The sequence below is a fragment of the Salmo salar genome, chromosome ssa22, assembly GCF_905237065.1.
Source record: "Salmo salar chromosome ssa22, Ssal_v3.1, whole genome shotgun sequence".
In the NCBI taxonomy this organism is placed as follows: Eukaryota; Metazoa; Chordata; class Actinopteri; order Salmoniformes; family Salmonidae; genus Salmo; species Salmo salar.
The window spans coordinates 30,902,873-30,925,397 of NC_059463.1; the positions used below are offsets into that span (position 1 = coordinate 30,902,873).

Genomic DNA, 22,525 nt, shown 5'->3' on the forward strand with positions numbered 1-22,525 from the left:
AAAATCTATTTTACCTAAACCCTCCCTGAACTCTTGAAGAAGAAAAAAAACAAGTGACCCTCCCCTATACCCATAATAATAATTAAAACAAAGTGGATAGCTGAGAACACGTTAACTCAGTGTAACATTGATGTGGAAACTCTCTTATGCTCTGCTATTGCACAATTCTAATTTGTACCTGTAGGTCACATAAAGCTATCCCCAGTAAAATGAGCCCACCACCTCCACTGCTCACACCTAATCCAGTCCCCACCTGTGACTGAAAACAGGGGGAGAAATGCCATTTGAAAAGCTCTCTCTTAAAAACGTAGAATGCTGTGTAAAATAGCTAAAAGGCTATAAAGTAGCATTTACTGTTAGTGAAGTTTCTAGGTAGCAAGTTAGCGTACACTAGAACTCACTGGGCTAGTCATTGTGTAAATGACAGGAAGAAACACATTCATAACCATAATGTGGCCTTTTAGGCACACTTGATGTTGCACGCCCAGCAGAGAATCAGAGATGAGGGGCAGCATAGGGCACACATGGATATTCACTGAGTATTTCAAACATTAGGAACACCTTCCTAATATTAACCTGTCTCCTCCCCTTCATCTACACTGATTGAAGTGGATTTAACAGGTGACATCAATAAGGGATCATAGCTTGCACCTAGTCAGCCTGTCATGGAAAGAGCAGATTTGAGTCTATAGAATGGAGCAGCATAAACAAAGGTCATTGTTTTGTATACTCAGTGCATAGCCTAATAAGCAACTCATTATAAAACACTGAGAAATATAGAAATGTCATCAATTACAAATTACGTGACCCTCCCCTATTTATATACCTTTATTTAACTAGCCAAGTCAGTTAAGAACAAATTCTTATTTACAATGACTGCCAACCGGGTAATAGTCGGTTAACTGCCTTGTTCAAGGGCGGAACGACAGATCCCACCATGTCGAACTAACATTAGCTGTCACCGTTTATAAAATTGTACTGAAACTTCCTGTTTCCATCACAGCTGTCATGAACATTTTTTTTATACGGTATGACTTTACTAGCATAAACCACGTTTCCATCCACAGTTATGTCTCTCTCTCTCTAATGGATGCATTCTATTGGAGATGTTCATCCGTTAAAGCAGTGTGTGTGGTAGTGTGATCGTCTGTTGTGTCCTGAAGCTGTGGAGGTCTAGGAGGTTAATTACTTTCTCAATAGAAGATATCTCTCAGCTTTCATGTCATCTTTATCAGTCACAACAACACCGGCACACAGACACTACAGCAAGTCCTGATATGTCCAGGAAATATGCTCTATAATTTGAACACTATTGGTGCCTTTAGAGAGGATTTGTAGTGACATTTGCGAAATGTCTCTAAGGGTTTTACAAATCACCTCTGCTCTGTGTTGATCCCTGCCATTGGTAAACCAATGGAATTCATCCTTATTTGTATTCACCTTGATTTTTGAATTACTTCTACTTTTGTGAGATGGACTTTAATTCAAATCAGGCTTTAAATAGCCGCTTGACAATAACCGGGCTAGGGACAATGCTAGCGGCAGAGCGGTTTGTAACAGAGTCTCAGCAAACCATTACCTCCTGCAATAGTGGCAAATTCTTCTCTACTGGTTATATTCACAGGAAATAATCACTTGTTGAGTCAAAAATGATTATGCCATCAGATTGTAATCAACATAATCCACTGTATCCCCAAGTATTTTACAGTGACTGGCTTCTCTGCTCTGTGTTTCAGTGACTGGCTTCTCTGCTCTGTGTTTCAGTGACTGGCTTCTCTGCTCTGTGTTTCAGTGACTGGCTTCTCTGCTCTGTGTTTCAGTGACTGGCTTCTCCGCTCTGTGTTTCAGTGACTGGCTTCTCCGCTCTGTGTTTCAGTGACTGGCTTCTCCGGTGTGTGTTTCAGTGACTGGCTTCTCCGGTGTGTGTTTCAGTGACTGACTTCTCTGCTGTGTGTTTCAGTGACTGACTTCTCCGGTGTGTGTTTCAGGTGACTGGCTTTGCTAGTGTGTGTTTCAATGAGCTGTTGAGCTGCACACTAACGTCATCCTGGGGAAAGAAATCTTCTTGATTGTTCTATCAGAGCAATGCTATTAAAGATATCAGAGACCACTAATGCAGCTAATATGTATTATCTAGTATGTTATTTTATCTGTCAAATCAATCTTAGTAAACGCTTCCCTCTGCCTGTCACAGTGATGCCACAGTATCTATCATATACTACAGGAGTGTTGCTGAAGTTTGAAGAGAAATGCCCCTCGTTTCTCCTTGTCCTCACCCGACCCACGCTATAAAAGTTTACATATGGCAGTAGCCCTGGGGGCTGGGGGGTTTATCTGTAGCAGGTGATTCATACCACGGAGGAGCAGAACTAGCTAGCTACATACGTACTTAACCAGGATAAGATTAAAACTAGTGATGCACCGATATGACATTTTTGGCCGATACTGATATCCGATATTTTCCTTGCCAACAAAAAAAAACTAAACCGATATTAAAACATTTTGCGGCCTTTTAATCATTCTAGTACAGTTAAATAGTTATCACACACACGGGCGCAGCAGTCTAAGGCACAGCATCTCAGTGCAAGAGGCGTCACTACAGTCCCTGGTTCGAATCCAGGCTGTATCACATCCGGCTGTTTTTTGGAGTCCCATAGGGCGGCGCACAATTGGCCCAGCGTCATCTGGGGTAGGCCGTTATTGTAAATAAGAATTTGTTTTTAACTGACTTGCCTAGTTAAATAAAAGGTTACACACACACACACACCTGACCAAAAAGTTATTTTGGTGGCATTTACGCATGTCCCCATTACCAGTAAAACATAATCTAAACCTATTTCTTTCACTTACTTGCTGTGCTATTTCGTTGTTCATTTGTTCGGTCGTTTCATTCTCAATCAGGATTTCTATGGAACGCTGTTTAGGTCTTTGCTTGTCAAAAAAGAAAACAATGACCAGTAGATAACACTATTTGAAGTGTCAAATAAGCTTGTTTACCAATCAGGACCTGAATGACTGCACGTCACAATTTAACACGTTCATACATTTTTTTACGTAGTCATTACACATTGATTACACTATCACTTGTATTTCATGTTAGAACGATTCATTGATGCTGGTAAAGTTGTCTTGCGCACCTACAGTGCTGGGGAAAAACAAGGTAGTTAGCTCATGGATACAAACAATGTTCTTCCCCAAAAACATGGCAAAAGGACATCTGTTTCAGTAGCTATATAGTTAGCTAGCTAACTATATAGCTAGGTGTCATCATCTAAAATAACCCACATTTATAAGACAGTTTTTATTTGATTAATGGTAGTCGGACCCGTCTATGTGAAGCTAGCCACAATAAGGATTAGCCACAATAGTGGACTTTGCAATTACCCTTCAAAATACAAGTATGTCATAATTCTACTATTTGTATTCCTTTGCATCACTGTCAATGACATCTTTTATTTTTAAGGCAAACCGCAAAGTCCACTATTGAGCCTCATCCTTATTGAGGCTTTTTTTTATAACATATAACCAAGTCCAGTCTAGGCTCACTAGCCAGATTAAGTTAGCTGGCTGCTTATAATGTTATCTTTGGGCAACAGAGTTAAGTTGCTGGCTAGCTATTATTTTCATGAACTAAAGTTCAATTTCAATAGGCGAACAACAAGTGGCAACCTAGATAATACTTACTCACAAGGATTCCTAAATCATTGCTAGGAATAATGAAAATGGCTGCAGTTCCTACTGGTCATTGTTTTCAGCCTGGTTGTACTGATGCTAGCTAGGTACCAAGCTAAAGCTAGCTACCCCAGAAGTTGCATTCGAACAAATGATGCTTTATTACCAACGCGGTATTGTAAACACATCGTTTGTGGCCGGTGTTTTTTGTACAGCTTTGACAGTGCTACTGTATCTTTTTTGACACGCAAAGACCCAAACGGCGTTCCATAGTATATATGTCTTGAAGCTAATAGCAGTGAAGCTATTACTGTGTAACTCCAGTAGGTCAACATCTGAAAAATAGCGCACTTGGTAGTGTGTACCGGTGCTTGACCAGTCGACGAAAGCCAACATCACCCACGACAGAGAACGGTTGATTGTAAAGAGCTATGAATTCCATTATCTTGGCTTTAACGGATTTCGCCTTTGAGTTGTCTCGCTGAAATTTTCTTACTCTTTCAAATGACTGCTCGATTTGTTGACCGCTCGATCCACACAGCAGACATTGTGGGCTAGGTTAGGGATGCTGTGTTGCACGTGTAGCGCAACAATTTATGTGGCGTCATTACGTCATGTACCTACGTTATATAGGTATGCACGGTAGCTTTGACATCAGTTTTGCACATCGGCGTTAAAATAGACATCGGTCGATACCGATGTTGGCATTTTTAGCTAATATCAGCCGATTCCAATATGTTCACCGAAATATTGTGCATCCTTAATTAAAACCAATCAATCCCCTCGTTCACACTGCCACCCTCGCCCAATAAAATAAATGTATCACCAGTCCTCTCCTTCACCCCTCTCTCTCCATCTTGTCTCCTAAAGTGGAGAAGGGACAGCACACCACAACCCACTGCCTCCATCTCCTGAATATATATTTGTTAAAATATTGTTATAAAAAAGAAATGTATCATTTGTACAGTTCTTTATTACACATTTTATTATTTGTCACATTTGACTGTGTAAAACCTTGCAGTGCTATTTTTTTCTTTAAGAGTGAGGTGGATATAAATTGAAATGTGATTGTTTGTCTCTCTGAAATGAAACCTTCTTGTGGTAGGTTTTAAACAAATACATGTCTGTCGTTAAACAAACCCATGCCATAATTAGATACTTAAAAAACACACCAATCTATTTCAGAGGGTCTTTAAACAAAAAAAGCCGAATTTACATGATTGAAAATTGATATATAACATTTTGGAAGTAAATGTATAAACTCCCCTCTTTCATCACACATCTGCCTCCCTCCACCCTAGGAAAGTGGCTATGTAGACATATGGCTCTATATAAATGGAATGTTAATGCCTGGCATGTGGAGGAACATATCGCACATGCCATTAATTCCTATTCATGCACCAGACATACTGTATGCAGTTTAATAGAGTGTTATGTCAGCACACTGGGAGGGTTTCATCATGTCGCTCCTCTCTGATCTTCTCTTCTTGTCTGATGCCTTCTGCGCATCTGCATAACACACTTAGCTTCTCATTGGAATGGACTCTTTCACATAACAGTATAGTTGAGCCCCGATGTAGCAGTAGTGGGAATGTGAGAAGCTAACGGCTCTCATTTTAAACCTGCAGAACCATGGTGATCATTGGGTTTTAGGAATTCAAGGACAACAAAACAGGTTGCCTTGAGAAGCCTAATGTGCTGCTTTCTTTGGAAGGGTAAAGTTCTTCTAAATTTGTCTAGAGGTTGTCCCTCTAAGGCAGCAATTTGCCCCTGCTCTAAGGATGATTCCATTTGCTGAGACTTATCCTCCATCAAAGGTCAATATGTGCTGCTATACACTATGGATCATAGCACTTGTGGAATATTGGTATATATCAATCCTCATGTTGACTACCTCACTACAGTGTATGAGGTTATACAGCATATTGATGCTGTGTAACTTAAAAAAAAAAAAAAATGTATTACCCTTTTTTTTAATTACAGGACTGTCTGCCTGATGTCTTTGTTCCAGACAAAAGAGATTGGCTCATTAAATGTAGTGTGTGTGTGTGTGTGTGCGTGCGTGCATGTGCGTGCATCTCTCACACAGCCTTGTTCTAATCAGGGTGTGCTGGATAAGCAAACTGCCTAGCTTTAAACATTAATGAGCAGGGAGTGAAGTAAAGGTTTAAAGCAGGGGGCAATCTTCTACTCCTGGAAAGAGTCTCTTTCAAGACTGTTTTGTGTTGCACTCTAGAGTGGGAGAGGAGAGAATTTAGCTTAAAATCAGTTTAATGGTTCACAGCTCTGTTTATTGTTATGGGAGAAACGCAGGGCTTAGTGATGTGGTACATGGTCAAGCTGACAAGTCTTTCTGGTCAACAGCAGCCGTCTTTAGAGAAGTACGTAGTCTTTCTTTAGAATAACTCACCCTACATTGTTGAGATAAGTGCTTTTTGGATACAGAATGGCTGAGCCTTAGATAAGCTCAGGAGTGGAGGGCAGATCTGACAAAATAGCCTGCCTCTTGCCAATGGGAATGAAACATGCAGTTTGAACTCTCTTTCTCTGTCTCTCTGTCTCGCTCTCTCTCACCCACAGGAGAGGCAGCTCCATGCCTGGCCATTCATTGAGATCAATACAGGGGACCTAACGCACTACATGGCTCCGCTGTCCTCCCAGAGTGGCTTCCACCACACTGGCTTCGTTGTGCCCGAGCTCGTCACACAGACAGCGGCCAAGACACCGGTGACAGAGGAGTCCTTGGACCAGGACAGAGGGACGGATATTTCAGGTACTTTAAGCCCCTCTTCCTTCCATACAACCACTGACATTGACCAACCAGGTGTGTTCTCCCCTGTTTGGGATGTAATGGGCTAGTTTAACTAACACCAAATATCCTTTAAGTTCTCATTCAACCTACCCAACCACAGATGCGTTTTAGCTAGTTTCATTCATAGCAAGAAAATAAGACAGTGGATGGCCAGTAAAGGAAAGAGAGACAAAAGCATTGAACAGCTTGTTCCACTAAGAGGTTTGTTTGAATTACTTCAGCAAGATTGAGTTTGTAGAGATTTAGCTCTACAGCTCTAGTCTATCCAAAGGTAAGGCTGTGTGTGAGATATCCTGGCTGTCTGTTGGTTCTTTATGTGACTGCAGGTATTTTGTACCCCACCGTGTTGATCCCACCCAACAGCCCCTGGAATTGTTCTGTCACTGTGAGTATGTTTCTTCAAGTGCGATGTTTTTTAGACCCGCCATTACTCTTTTAAACTTGACAGGGCCTTTAGGCTAGCACAGCGGTGATATTGACTTTGTCTTTGCACAAATACTTTTAAGAGAAGCAGTGGGGTGTGGGTGTGGGTGGGTGGGTGTGGATAAGACTGTGTGGGCTGGAGGTGTAGGTGTAGACTGAGATGGCTTGTCTGAGAGGAGGAGACACAGAGGATATGAGGATACCAGGGCTCACAGAGGCTGTGTCTAACCGCTCTTCCTCATAAAGTACACACCTTTCGTTTATCAGATGCCCTGTATTATGGGGGTTATTGTCTTTCCTGTGTTTTGTCCATTCATGTAATGATGTCTGGGTGGGTTCAGAACTGATTACCATGTTTAGTCTCTGCCATCGGTCACTGAGGAGTGCAGTGCCAGTTTGTCGATGATGACATAGACAGTTAGTGCTGTTCACAGCTTTGAATTTATTTGTACCCCCCCCGAATTGAGACAAAATGGTGCTCATTGGTAGAATTGAATATGTGGATGACAAAATATTTTGGATTTGTTCAATCAACAGACTTCAGAAAACCCAACTGAGTTCAGTTCACTAACAGTTTACTTTGAGTTTACTCTCTCCCTCTCTCCTTCCTCCTTTACCTCTCTCTCTCCCTGCCCCCTCATCTCTCTTCCTTTCAGTCTTTCCCTCTCTCTCGCTCTCTTTTTCTCGCTCTCTTTTTCTCGCTCTTTCGCTCTTGCTCTTTCTTTCTCTCTTTGCTTGGCCCAGTCAAATAGTGTGGACTTCTGGTGGTGTGGGAGTTTGTCTGGTGTACTGTGTTGTGACATCATGACCTGAGGATTTTTCACTTAAACTCTAAATTTAAATTGCTTGAATAATCAATCTGTCAGTCCCCCAGCAGATCTTGTTGATGCATGCACTTTCTATATCAATCAGTTTACACAGTGGGTCACCACAGTTCTGTAATACAGAAGGTGTGTGTGTGTTTTGGGGGGTGGTTTACAGATGCTGCACATTATGCTCCGATAATAATCACTCTGGATTCACCAGTAAAGCAGAAAATCAGCCTCCTCTTTAGAGAAAGATCCAGACTGGCTTGTTGTGTGTTCTCATAATGAGAGACGGCTCAATCAGTGGGTGCTGAGCTGTGTCTGATAGACCAGCCCTGGAAAACAAACTCCACACAGACCTTCCTGTGTCTGATAGACCAGCCCTGGAAAACAACCTCCACACAGACCTTCCTGTGTCTGATAGACCAGCCCTGGAAAACAACCTCCACACAGACCTTCCTGTGTCTGATAGACCAGCCCTGGAAAACAAACTCCACACAGACCTTCCTGTGTCTGATAGACCAGCCCTGGAAAACAACCTCCACACAGACCTTCCTGTGTCTGATAGACCAGCCCTGGAAAACAAACTCCACACAGACCTTCCTGTGTCTGATAGACCAGCCCTGGAAAACAACCTCCACACAGACCTTCCTGTGTCTGATAGACCAGCCCTGGAAAACAAACTCCACACAGACCTTCCTGTGTCTGATAGACCAGCCCTGGAAAACAACCTCCACACAGACCTTCCTGTGTGTGGCCAGCCAGCCTATGACTCAAACACACTGCCTTGGATGGGTGGGCTTGAGGGGTGGCTGTACTGTACTGTACACACATCACTGCAGTACTGTGTGCTCAACGTCCCTCTAGAGAAATGACAATACAAATCATGTGCTCTTTACATATGATGATGATCTGACGATCACTGTTATGTAAATAACAAGGGACATAAATAACGATACTACACAAGTAGACACAATGGGTGTTGTTTTTTTATCTCATTGTCAATTGTTATTTTTTTTATTTAACCTTTATTTAACTAGGCAAGTCAATTAAGAACAAATTATTATTTACAATGACAGTGGGTTAACTGCCTTGTTCAGGGGCAGAACGACCTTGTCAGCTCTGGGATTCGATCTAGCAACCTTTTTGTTACTGGCCCAACGCTCTAACCACTAGGCTACCTGCCACCCCAATGAGATGATTAGTATTCTCTGCAGGTCTTACTACTGTACCTCAGGGGACCTGTTTCACCAAGTGTGCCCGTGTGAGGAGGATGTGCTTTTGCATGTCCTCCATTCCTTTCATTGCGTGAGTAAGGTATTTATTTTAACACCGTGAACGTTGCAGACTGTACATGCTTATTCACAGAAGCTAGTTTGTGAGAAATTGTTAGCCCAACTGGGTGTTTCATTTTGGAGCACAAACTCAGGAGATAATATTTACCATGTCGAGGGTAGTTATGGAATATTATGCTTTCCTCCTATTCCTAGCTCCAACTTCAAACTATGGGATCATACAGTGAAGAGCACCAAATAAGCTTCATCTGTCCTTGATGAACAATAGTCTGTTCTCAGAGAGCTTGTTGAGCTGAACTGGGGTCTGGGTCTATATGACATCATTACCCTCCAGAAGTGTTACAGAAATGGCTACAGTATAATTTAGTCCTACTGAATGTAATTTATTTATAATTACTGTATAATTACACAACAATTGCTACATTTTCTATGTAATTGTTATACAATTAGGCCTACATATGATTGTGTTGTTATAACCCCTCCTCTCCAAACTCCCAGCTTGCCTCAGTCTTGTCTGTCTCTAATTATCTCCTGCTCTCCTTCTTTATAGTGTAACTCTCAAACTCTTATTTAGCCTTTGCCCAACCCCTTCAAATGTTAAAGTTGTGGGTGGGGGGAATTGCTCATAACTATTCATTTTTGGGGAGTATAAATGTAGTTGTTCCTGATCCCAACACCAGAAGTCCACTGGCATGCTCTGATAATAAAACGATGTGCATCAGGAGCAAGTAAGACTCTGACATCTATTGCCACTTGCGCTGTAAATTTGAATCCCCTATGCGGCACAAGAAAAATCTTTGAAATGTGAATTCACATTTATTGTGGTATTGTGTTGGGAACCCGCAGTATTTACGCAGTAGCTCTTTTTCCAACAGTTAAAATGAACTCACAGATTGGTCTTGTGTACTATATAAAACCTACAACTACTACCAAGGCAGACCCTCTCACAGGTATGCTTTCACTTTTCAGAATTAGAAGTGTGTGGGCATGGGATGAATATTGTAAATAAAGGATTTGAAAAAGAAATATATCTACCCCATGTGGTGTTAGAATTCACAACCATTGAACTAACTTAGCAGACTGCGCCACCAATCAGTCATAGTGGTTGAGAAAAAACAAAACGAATTGACATGACTACCATTGTCATCTATTTCTTGTTATGATAGCGGTAGCTATGAATCTAAACGTATGATCCTCATAGCCTACATGTTTTCTTTCTTCGTAAAAGCACATAGATGTGTATGAAACGGTAAGCAAAAACGTTGAATTTGGTCATATGCGTTAATGTGCCTTATTGCCTTTATAATTTTGTGTAATGTCAGTAGTCGAGTCAAGGAAGCATCATGCAAAATATATGTGACTCGTTTCAAGAAACTAGGCGTATGTCGTGGGTCACTACTTCACAGGAGAGCCATTTGAATGTAAACTCTTTTTTTTTTTATCAAAAAGTGTTTTTTGGCAGAAATTCCTTCTGGAACATGTGAACTTTCATGTGCCTTAATAACAAACTTGTATGCCATCTGTAAATAAGAATACAATTGTTAAATTACGAGCCTAGTTGGTCAGCAACTTTCCCACCAGCCATGATTGGCTGAGATAATGAGTGGGCTGGACATGCCGAGAGAGGAGTTCAGATTGGTCTTCCATATAGAGGGCTTCTGTCTATTTGAGCTGGTCAGTCTGTGTTGGTAATCCTGTCGAACGTGACTTAAAAAAAAATGTGTATCATGTAGTGGAGCTGCATACATGTTGTTCTCCACTTTCTGGAGGATCAAGTTTTGAAATCCAGTGGAATTATAGTGTGATAGCTAAAGAGATGGCGAAAACACCTGTCTATGGACTACATCTTCAAACTAAGGGCAACCATGGCATGGCATCCGTGACAGGGAGACATGTCCATCGTGCATGATGATGTATACGGGTAAGATAGTCTAGCTACAGTGAGGGGGAAAAAGTATTTGATCCCCTGCTGATTTTGTACGTTTGCCCACTGACAAAGAAATGATCAGTCTATAATTTTAATGGTAGGTTTATTTGAACAGTGAGAGACAGAATAACAACAAAAAAATCCAGAAAAACGCATGTCAAAAATGTTATAAAATGATTTGCATTTTAATGAGGGAAATAAGTATTTGACCCCTCTGCAAAACATGACTTAGTACTTGGTGGCAAAACCCTTGTTGGCAATCACAGAGTTCAGACGTTTCTTGTAGTTGGCCACCAGGTTTGCACACATCTCAGGAGGGATTTTGTCCCACTCCTCTTTGCAGATCTTCTCCAAGTCATTAAGGTTTCGAGGTTGGCGTTTGGCAACTCGAACCTTCAGCTCCCTCCACAGATTTTCTATGGGATTAAGGTCTGGAGACTGGCTAAGCCACTCCAGGACCTTAATGTGCTTCTTCTTGAGCCACTCCTATGTTGCCTTGGCCGTGTGTTTTGGGTCATTGTCATGCTGGAATACCCATCCACAACCCATTTTCAATGCCCTGGCTGAGGGAAGGAGGTTCTCACCCAAGATTTGATGGTACATGGCCCCGTCCATCGTCCCTTTGATGCGGTGAAGTTGTCCTGTACCATTAGCAGAAAAACACCCCCAAAGCATAATGTTTCCACCTCTATGTTTGATGGTGGGGATGGGGTTCTTGGGGTCATAGGCAGCATTCCTCCTCCTCCCATCACGGCGAGTTGAGTTGATGCCAAAGAGCTCAATTTTGGTCTCATCTGACCACAACACTTTCACCCAGTTGTCCTCTGAATCATTCAGGTGTTCATTGGCAAACTTCAGACGGGCATGTATATGTGCTTTCTTGAACAGGGGGACCTTGCGGGTGCTGCAGGATTTCAGTCCTTCACGGCATAGTGTGTTACAAATTGTTTTCTTGGTGACTATGGTCCCAGCTGCCTTGAGATCATTGACAAGATCCTCCCGTGTAGTTCTGGGCTGATTCCTCACCGTTCTCATGATCATTGCAACTCCACGAGGTGAGATCTTGCATGGAGCCCTAGGCCGAGGGAGATTGACAGTTCTTTTGTGTTTATTCCATTTGCGAATAATCGCACCAACTGTTGTCACCTTCTCACCAAGCTGCTTGGCGATGGTCTTGTAGCCCATTCCAGCCTTGTGTAGGTCTACAATCTTGTCCCTGACATCCTTGGAGAGCTCTTTGGTCTTGGCCATAGTGGAGAGTTTGGAATCTGATTGATTGATTGCTTCTGTGGACAGGTGTCTTTTATACAGGTAACAAACTGAGATTAGGAGCACTCCCTTTAAGAGTGTGCTCCTAATCTCAGCTCGTTACCTGAATAAAAGACACCTGGTAGCCAGAAATCTTTCTGATTGAGAGGGGGTCAAATACTTATTTCCCTCATTAACCTCTATGGGCTAGGTGGGACGCAAGCGTCCCACCCGTGGTGCACTCCATCAACAGCAGGTGCATTTCAAGAGCGGCAAATTTGAATCCAAATAAATGTCAAAATTCACATTTTTCAAACATACAACTATTTTACACCCTTTGAAAGATAAACATCTCCTTAATCTAACCACGTTTTACGATTTCAAAAAGGTTTTACGGCGAAAGCATAAATTTAGAGTATGTTAGGACAGTACATTTACAAGAGTTGTGTGTAATGTTTTGTCAATTCAAAGACAGGGTCACCAAAACCATAAAACCAGCTAAAATGATGCACTAACCTTTTACAATCTCCATCAGATGACACTCCTAGGACATTATGTTAGACAATGCATGCATTTTTAGTTCTATCAAGTTCATATTTATATCCAAAAACAGCGTTTTACTATGGCATTGATGTTGAGGAAATCGTTTCCCTCCAATAACCGGCAGTCAAGTCAGCAACACAAATTAAATAATTAAAATTAGAAAACATTGGTAAAATATTATATTGTCATTTAAAGAATTATAGATTTACATCTCTTGAACGCAATCAACTTGCCAGATTTAAAAATAACCTTACTGGGAAATCACACTTTGCAATAATCTGAGCACTGCGCCCAGAAAAATACGCGTTGCGATACAGACAAGCCGTCATGTTGGGGAGATCTAAAATCGAAAATACTATGTAAATAATCCATTACCTTTGATTCTCTTCATCAGATGTCACTTCCAGGTATCACAGGTCCATAACGAATGTAGTTTTGTTCAAAAAAGCTCATCATTTATGTCCAAAAATCTCCGTCTTGTTAGCACATGATCTAAGCCCGCCGGACTTCACTTCATGAACGAGGGGAAAAAATATATTTCCGTTCGTTCAAACATGTCAAACGTTGTATAGCATAAATCATTAGGGCCTTTTTTAACCAGAACATGAATAATATTCAAGGTGGACGAATGCATTCTCTTTTATAACGTATTGGAACGAGGGTACCCAACATGAACTCGCGCGCCAGGTGTCTAATGGGCCATCATCGTTCCATGGCTCTTGTTCGGTCAGATCTCCCTCCAGAAGACTCAAAACACTTTGTAAAGGCTGGTGACATCTAGTGGAAGCAATAGGAAGTGCCAAAATATTCCTCAGTCCCTGTGTTTTTCAATGGCATAGGTTTAAAGGTAATACAACACGTCAGGTATCCACTTCCTGTCAGAAAATGTCTCAGGGTTTTGCCTGCCAAATGAGTTCTGTTATACTCACAGACACCATTCAAACAGTTTTAGAAACTTTAGAGTGTTTTCTATCCATATATAATAAGTATATGCACATTCTAGTTACTGGGTAGGATTATCCAGCCGTGCAAATACTGCCCCCTAGCCCTAACAGGTTAAAATGCAAATCAATTTATAACATTTTTTACATGCGTTTTTCTGGATTTTTTTAGCTAGCTAGCTGACGTTAGCTGACTGGCTCGCTATCTAACGTTACGTGTATGATGTTATTATTCGTATCTCAGAGCCGTTTGCTTTGCTCGTTAGAGCCTAATGTTAGCTAGCTAACATTGGACCCGGTTGGTTAGCTACCACTACTAGCAGATTCATGCGAGTCGTAGTAACGTCTTGAGTTGGCACAATGTTCATTGTTCTTTAACTAGCTAACGTTGCGTGACTTGTATGATCTTACACGTTGTTTACCGAGCTAGGTTCATTGTTTACCTAGCTAGCTAGCTACATGTCTTAAGCTAAAGTGTACTGTTAGCTAGCTAACTTTAGCTGGCTGGCTCCCTAGCTAACGTTACGTGTATGATGTTATTATTCGTATCCCAGAGCCGTTTGCTTGGCTAGTTAGAGCCTAATGTTAGCTAGCTAACATTGAACCTGGTTGGCTAGTTCCCAGCAGATTCATGCAGGTTAGTAACGACATGATTTGGCACTATGCTCATTGTTGTTTAACTAGCTAACGTTAGCTGGCTGGCTTGCTAGCTAACGTTACGTGACGTGTGTGATCTTACACATTGTTTACCTAGCTAGGTAAAAAATTTTACCTAGCTAGCTAGATACATGTCTTAACAAAAGACTCCACTATGCAAGTAACCATTTCGGGTGCATTCGTAAATTCAGTCTGAGTATGCCAGAGCGAAGAATATCTGATGAATTTACAAACACACTACACTCATTGAATATGGCCGGTGTCAGTAAATGTTGGCAAAAAAGCGTAATGAAATTGTTGCCAGCAGAGCTGGTTAGGCTGTTTTCATGTTATCCAGAGGTAAACAAATCATCGGCCAGAGCGTCAAGTGTGCGCTCTGAACGCGCCGAGAGCGGAACGAGATGGGTGGGGCTGAAGTTTAAGAGGATGTGAACGATGCTGAATGGGTGTAGACAAAGAAGAACTCTTCACTAGGTATCAAAACATTCAAAGGCCATTTTCTCAAAAGTGAGTTTACAAGTTTATCAACTTTCAAAACAGAATTACTTTCTCATTTTGCTACCTAAGACCGATTTGAGCCGGTCGGTCACATATTGACAAACTCCACTTACCAAGACCATTGCCAAATAAGGCGTGCTGTCACCTGTTGTTATAGTAAGCTTGGAGGTGGTACTAACCAGCACATCTAGAAGGGGGTGTATTTCATGCCGAACCCCTCCCTTGAGAGGACATGGAGGCACCTTCTCAAAGTGCCTCAACATCACGATTTCAATGTTGAGTTGAACCGCTAGGTTGCAAAAAGAGCTAGAAAACTGTCAAAATGACAACCAGAATCATGAAAGTTACTCTTTAAAACCCCCTTCTCCTCTTGTTTCTTCTCCTCTCTTTTCCTCTCTTCTCTCTTCGATCTGAAACCATTTTAAGAACAAGACCTTGATTCCGTAGCTAATAATCACAGTTGGCCTAATTTAGCAACTAATATAGGTAAATGTTATCTGAAACACTTTCCAAAGCATGGTCTGCTTCAATTTGAGAGCTTTGTCATGACTTATTTCCAGGTGTTTGTGGGTGAAAGTAGTCAAGTTTTGTCGGAAGGGTCTTCCTGGGGGGTATACTAAATAGACCAATTATTTCTTAGTTCAGCAACTGGTAGAACATAACCACTCTACCTGCCATTCACCAGTACTACAGCCTGAGAATGGTCAAATACAACACATATATAATACCTCCATGGACCCACTTATCCTCATCTTCTCCCTCTCATTGAGAAGGTTTAGGATTACCCCTTTCATAGAAAAACTCAGGCATAATGAATATCACTGCCCAATATGACCTTTTTAGAAATGATGGGTTTGCTGTGTATGGACTTGCTGGCTGGTAAATGGGATGTTTGTCAGCTTATTAATATGCCATAAATAACCCCAGAGTCAGAACACCTCTCATATAGACATGGTCTCTCTGCATATTACAGACAGGCTCAGATACACTGGACCTGATAATGAGCTTGGTGAGAGATGGACAGATCTGAAGGACGTGGGACTTGTGTGAGGGGCTCAGAGACCATGTGTGTTTATTGCACTGTGGTCCCCTGTGATAAGATGGTCCATAACTCAGTGTGATGTGTAGATGGGGTTTGTTTGGGGTGTGAACCCAGCAGGGGAGAGGAGAGACTGGACCAGGGTGTCCCGTTACCCTCCTGGGACACTGACAGGAGATGAATCCTCCATTGTTCCTTAATGAATTAACTTCTCCAAGGCTGTTGGAAGATGATTCCATACAAAGAGAAAACCTTTTGCTGGTTCATCAATGTAGGTGACTATTTCTTTCATACCAAGACGTTTTTCCGCCAACTTTACCATACAGCTAACTTTTTCCCGCCTTTTTCTTATATCTGAAAGGTATCGCCGATATCAAAGCTGACATTTTTATGTCCGCCTAACGACCTAGTAATCATGTAGGTTAAGTGCTGCCTATGGCTTAGTATGAAAGGCAGCCATAATGCTGCCACTATGCTCTAAACTTTACTGGGGCTGGGGCTTTACTGGCAGCACAGACCCATAACATAGACCTAATTAAACAAACAAAAAATGCTATTCGTATGAAAATACATTTTATTAGGCTTATGTTTCTTAGGATCTGCCTAAACAAATAAGTAATTGATTTCGTTTTGATGGTGTATATTCAATGGATTTATTAAAATAGAGCCCACCCACATCTGCACACCACTACTACCACTCCTCCCCGGCATGCAAACAGGAGGTATATAGGTGTATTATGGTAAAAATGGGCCTGTTGTAAGAGGATCATATAAACATTGCCCACTTTTTTTTACAGGCTAAATATGTAAATCCTATGTGAAAGCAGTAGCCTATATATAACCTGGGATGCTCTCCTACATCACACACCTTTCACAATAGGATGATGCACATGCCTTGGATTCATGGGTTTACATAATGAGATCACATGATAGAGGTGACTGACTGGTGTCCTGTAGACTGCTTTCTTTGTCTCTTTCTTACATTAATCAATGCTGAAAAGGTCTCATTTGTGTGCCTATTTTCAGCTTGTCCATTTCTGCACAATGACCACAGAGCTGGGGCCTAATTGAGATGACAGTGCTAATTGCAGTCACAATGGGCAGGAATGAATTTCTCCGGGCCCCAAAACGATACAGACAGGGAGATGACAGAGGTCATGCTAGCTTCTCTCCATGAAAGAGATTAAGATTATTCATTCATCTTCATTCCAGGGCCGTTATAACTACACCACACACACGCAAATGCACACATTCACACAAACCAATCCAATATGTCTTGGATCATGACAAACTGAGGAGGATATTATGATAAGACACTGGTGGATATTCCTCCATCAGAAAGGACTAGCAATCATAGGCTAATCAGGCTCAGCGTTTGGCACATCTTAATTACTCTGAAAGCGTCATGGGCCAGTTCATCATGTTATATGGAGGAAATCTCTGAAGCATTACGCTAATAGTCCATCCTGGTGATGAGTGCACATATTCTTTATTTCCTGGACCAGACAGCAGAAACCACAAACATTTCCCCTCTGGTAAAGGAGTGAGTTGGAGAAATACTAAATGAGCAACCAAGCAGGATGCTATCATTATATATCATGTGACTGACTTATACTGCTGTGTAGTTGGCTGTGTAGGAATGGGCCTTTGTCTTTATGACCAATAATATCAGCCTCATCATTGCTTAATAGGATTCGGGAGAGAAGTAGAATTCTCTGTAATGACCCATACAAAATAACCTATTACTATGAGTTACTCACCTTAAATTCCAGAAGAGGAGTACATCTCAGTGACTGGGTTTATGAATAAAGGAACTGGCCCAACACTCACGCACTCACGCACACACACACACACACACACACACACACACACACACACACACACACACACACACACACACACACACACACACACACACACACACTATATATCCATGCACAGAACAGGGGTAGAGTACAGAAGCACGGCAGCATATCAAATATTCCCCCACCCACTAAGATCCTCTAGCCTTCTTAGGAGATTAAATCTGTAATGCGGTCTTGCATACACTCATTCGTTTAAAAAACTATCCAACTGGAAGGATGTGAGTGAGAACAATGTTATTGTCGCTTGTTGCTGCCCACGTTCAAACTGCCTCAATTTTCTCAGCCTCTCTTAAAAATGACAACAATGGCAGATCTGGCATTGACACCAATGAAGTCTCTGTGTGTAATGGAGCTAGTCAACTTCTTTATGAGCTGTTGAGTGATGTGGGAATATATGTAGTCAGCTTGTCTCAATTTACAGGGTAAAATTTGTACTTGTACTGTAGCTTGCTTACCCAAATTGTATCTTTTGTCTGTTTCCCTTTTTGTAAAGTTGTTGAAGTAATTCATGAGTTTGAAGCTGGAAAAATCCCAACCAGATAGATTAAGGAGAGTACCTTGTCAGGATGCCAACTCTGTGCCTCTGTCTGCTCTCTCTTTCTCCTTAACATTCTCCCTCTCTAGCCTTTCTCTCACTCTCTCTTTTACTCTTTGTCCCTCTTGTGTACTTGTCTTCAATTACAATAAGTAGGAAGACACAAAACACAACAGTTAATGAATGTGGACTCTATTCAATCCGTATCACGGAAGTTCAGCGTTCCAGTGTGATTGAAATGTATAGGCAATGTTCCTGTGTTAGCGGAGACTGCGTTCACTGTATGGGTTAATTGGAAATGACTTTTACATTTCTATCACACAATCTGTAATGCTTCAGCCATACAGATTGAATACAGCTCTTACACTTTTGTTCATGACGTCTCCACAATTACAATTCTTGTAAGTTCTGGCTCTGTAGAGGGTTAGTTTTGAACTGACATCTATTCGCTGTTTCACCTGACACCTCTCTTCCTATGGTTGCAGGTGCAGAGTCCCACAGTGATGTCAGCAGCAAGCTGAGCAGCCAGGCGCAGTCAAAGAACACAGAGACGTCTCTGGCCCCGTCCTCCGCCACCTCTCTGCCCCACAGGGACCAGGGGGACGGGGTCGAACAGGGGCAGGGTGGAGAGCACAGGGAGCCAAGTGAAAAGGGGCACGGGGACAGGGGCTCCAGCGAGTCAGTGGGCAGCGGCTCCTCCTTTGAGGAACTGGACTTGGTGGAAGGGAGCTAGAGAGAGAGTTGGGGAGGGAGGAGGAAGGCCCCACAGTGAAGGAAGAAGCCAGGGAAGCCCCAGTAGAGGCTGTAGCTGAGGAGAGGGAGCCCGTAGGGGATGGAGAAGAGTAGAAGAGGATGGATGGAGCTAACTCCTCGGGTTTGATCCTTTTAAGGTGGGAGAGATTTCTTCAGCTAATCTTGTCTTTTATGTCAACTTGTTGGTGGATCTGTAGCCATACTATTTATAATGACAGGCATGCCATCTATTTCTGGACCTTTTGAACTTTCCTGTATGTTAAACTGTAACGTCTGTGAGAGATAATGACAAAACAAAGATGGGTTGATCAACATTAAACAGAACTGTTGTAGGACATGATGCATTCACCAGTAGAAAGTAATCATCTCCCATCATAGTAGGCACACATTTTATGTAAGATAATTTGTTATATATATAATTGAATATACTGTATATAATCGAATACAGTATAGTTTAAGACAGTGGTCACCAACCGGTCGATCGATGCATTCATAGTCGATCACCTAACTGAAAAGCCAACGATAAAGGCTATGACAAAGGCTTCCGCTCCTTATTTTATTATTTGTGCTGTTGGTGGTACAGTAGGTGCACTTGATTCAGAAGCCCTGTGCACCGGGAAGGAGAAGTGTTCCCATTTTTAACCATTTCATTTGTCTGAAAAGACTAACTCCGCCTACCCTGTGGACCGTGAGATCTGTGGCTAAATCAAGTGTGCCTACTGACTGACCAATCGGATAGCTCAAATCATGTGCCTACAGCTTCCAGGACCCCAGCCCCAGTAAAGTTTTATACTAGCCTACATGAGATTTCATATATTTTAAAACAATGACCATAGAGAGACTGTCAAATAACACAGCAAATAGCTGATGTTTTTATAAGTGAGTTCATGTCCAAGTTTGTATTCAGCACTGTCAACACTGTTTTTATTCAACGCTATTACAAAACATAAAAGACGCTTCTCCCTGCTTCCATTCTCAATGCAGCTGCAATGAATGAGTACCAAGTGTATCGATAGCCTGTGTTTTTATTATTATTTGCATCTCATCATGTCTATTTTAATATCAAGGAATATTTCACTTTCTCTGGTCATAGGAACATCATGAGTTTGTGCATGAGGCAGATGCAGTGTGACTCGACTTTTGCCATCAGGTGGAAGACGGTTTCCCGTTTCCCGATTTCATGTAATGGACATATACAAAATATTCCAAGTTGGGGAAATTAAATGAAAAAAATAACTTGTTTAAAAATAATTAAAAAAATAGAAAGTTGTGCGTGCATATGTATTCACCCTCTTTGCTATGAAGCCCCTAAATAAGATCCGGTGCAACCAATTACCTTCAGAAGTCACGTAATTAGTGAGATTGCACACAGGTGGACTTTATTTAAGTGTCACATGATCTGTCACATAATCTCAGTATATATACAACTTTTCTGAAAGGCCCCAGAGTCTGCAACACCACTAAGCAAGGCGCACCGCCAAGCAAGCGGCACCATGAAGACCAAGGAGCTCTCCAAACAGGTCAGGGACAAAGTTGTGGAGAAGTACAGATCAGGGTTGGGTTATAAAAAAATATCAGAAACTTTGAACATCCCACAGAGCACTATTAAATCCATTATTAAAAAATGGAAAGAATATGGCACCACAACAAACCTGCCAAGAGAGGGCCGCCCACCAAACTCACGGACCAGGCAAGGAGGGAATTAATGAGGGAGGCAACAAAGAGACCAACGATAAGCCGGGCTTAATGGAAGAGTGGCCAGAAAAAAGCCATTGCTTAAAGAAAAAAAAGCAAACACTTTGGTGTTCACCAAAAGGCATGTGGGAGACTCCCCAAACATGTAGAAGGTACTCTGGTCAGATGAGACTAAAATGTAGCTTTTTGGCCATCAAGGAAAACGCTATGTCTGGCACAAACCCAACACCTCTCATCACCCCGAGAACAGCATCCCCAAAGTGAAGCATGGTGGTGGCAGCATCATGCTGTGGGGATGTTTTTCATCGGCAGGGACTGGGAAACTGGTAAGAATTGAAGGAATGATGGATGGCGCTAAATACAGGGAAATTCTTGAGGGAAACCTGTTTCACTCTTCCAGAGATTTCAGACTGAGACGGAGGTTCACCTTCCAGCAGGACAATGACCCTAAGCCTACTGCTAAAGCAACACTCGAATTTTTTAAGGGGAAACATTTAAATGTCTTGGAATGGCCTAGTCAAAGCCCAGACCTCAATCCAATTGAGAATCAGTGGAACCCATCCAACTTGAATGAGCTGGAGCAGTTTTACCTCGAGCAGATGTGAGACTTGCCGCTGTAGTTGCTGCAAAAGGTGGCTCTGCAAATTATTGACTTTGGGGGGGGGGGGGGAATAGTTATGCACACTCGTGTTTTCTGGTTTCTTATCTTATTTCTTGTTTGTTTCACCAAAAATATTTTGCATCTTCAAAGTAGTAGGCATGTTGTGTAAATCAAATGATACAAACCCCCAAAAAATCTATTTTAATTCCAGGTTGTAAGGAAACAAAATAGGAAAAATGCCAAGGGGGGGTGAATACTTTCGCAAGCCACTGTATGGTCTGAGAAGGACAATATTGGCAGTTCACTGTATTAGGCCTACTGCACAAACCTCATTCCTACAGAACTGTTTTTATTAGGTTAACGTAAAAAATGTTAAGTCATGTTTAAAAAGAAATCTGAGCGTAGATCGCTGCTTCTTTTTGACTGCGAAAGTGATCTTGACTCAGGAAAGGTTGGTGACCACTGGATTAAGATGAACAACCATTATATGAAGGAATTGTATGCATTTAGTTGTGGATTTGTAATTTTATCTACCTACATACATATCATGACAATTGAGATGCTACCTACTTGCTTTGGTTACAATATTTTCTGAATACTCTTATGATGACTTTTTACGTAACGTAGTGACCAGAAAAATCCAGAGCAGGTATTGTACACTAGGGTATCTAAAGCAATATCTGCATTATTCATTTTGACATGAATAACAGCCTAACAAGGTCATTTTGCTTTTGCCCTCAATTTGAAATGGGTTTTACACCTGGGAAAAGCAAGGCTTAAATGGAGTGTTGTAGACTAATCCATAGAACGGTAAGCGGGGCTTTAGGTGAAAGTCAGTTCAGACTCAAAGTCATCAAGGGCTAGGATTTACAATGCAACTATGAGATAGAAACAGTCAAAGTTTAGATGAGATGGAAACAGTCTAAAACAGTATTTGTATTCATCTGTAAGACTTATGTAACAGTTTAAGCATATAGCCAATCAGTAGAAAATATTTGAAGTCTTCACCTTTCAGATGATCTGTTCTGTTACTTTGTCCTAGGTGTTTCCGGTGTAGAAACTTGTTCAACTACTCTGGTCTGTCATGTGTACCAATATAATCTTTACTTTTTGACTTGAATCAGGGATATACTGAGTTCTTCCCTTATTTTAGGTATAACAACTTCCTTTATAGCATGATAATCCTATGATATAGACATTGGGCTCACTCCATTT

General features: G+C 41.6%; 1 protein-coding gene across 2 annotated transcripts in view; it reads left to right on the forward strand.

Moving 5' to 3' along the window:
• The window catches only part of LOC106583187 (testis-expressed protein 264 homolog), a 146,693-nt gene extending 126,304 nt beyond the window's left edge, over positions 1 to 20,389 (forward strand). Inside the window, exons 3-5 of one of the 2 annotated variants that reach the window (XM_045705278.1) lie at positions 6,253 to 6,445; positions 6,811 to 6,869; positions 18,747 to 19,002. In XM_045705278.1, coding sequence (XP_045561234.1) covers positions 6,253 to 6,445; positions 6,811 to 6,869; positions 18,747 to 18,782 — 288 coding nt within the window. In that variant the 3' untranslated portion in view covers positions 18,783 to 19,002. Of the gene's footprint in view, positions 1 to 6,252; positions 6,446 to 6,810; positions 6,870 to 18,746 lie in introns of both variants that reach the window. The other variant, XM_014167091.2, reaches the window with a different exon arrangement.
• Positions 20,390 to 22,525: the final 2,136 nt, after the last annotated feature.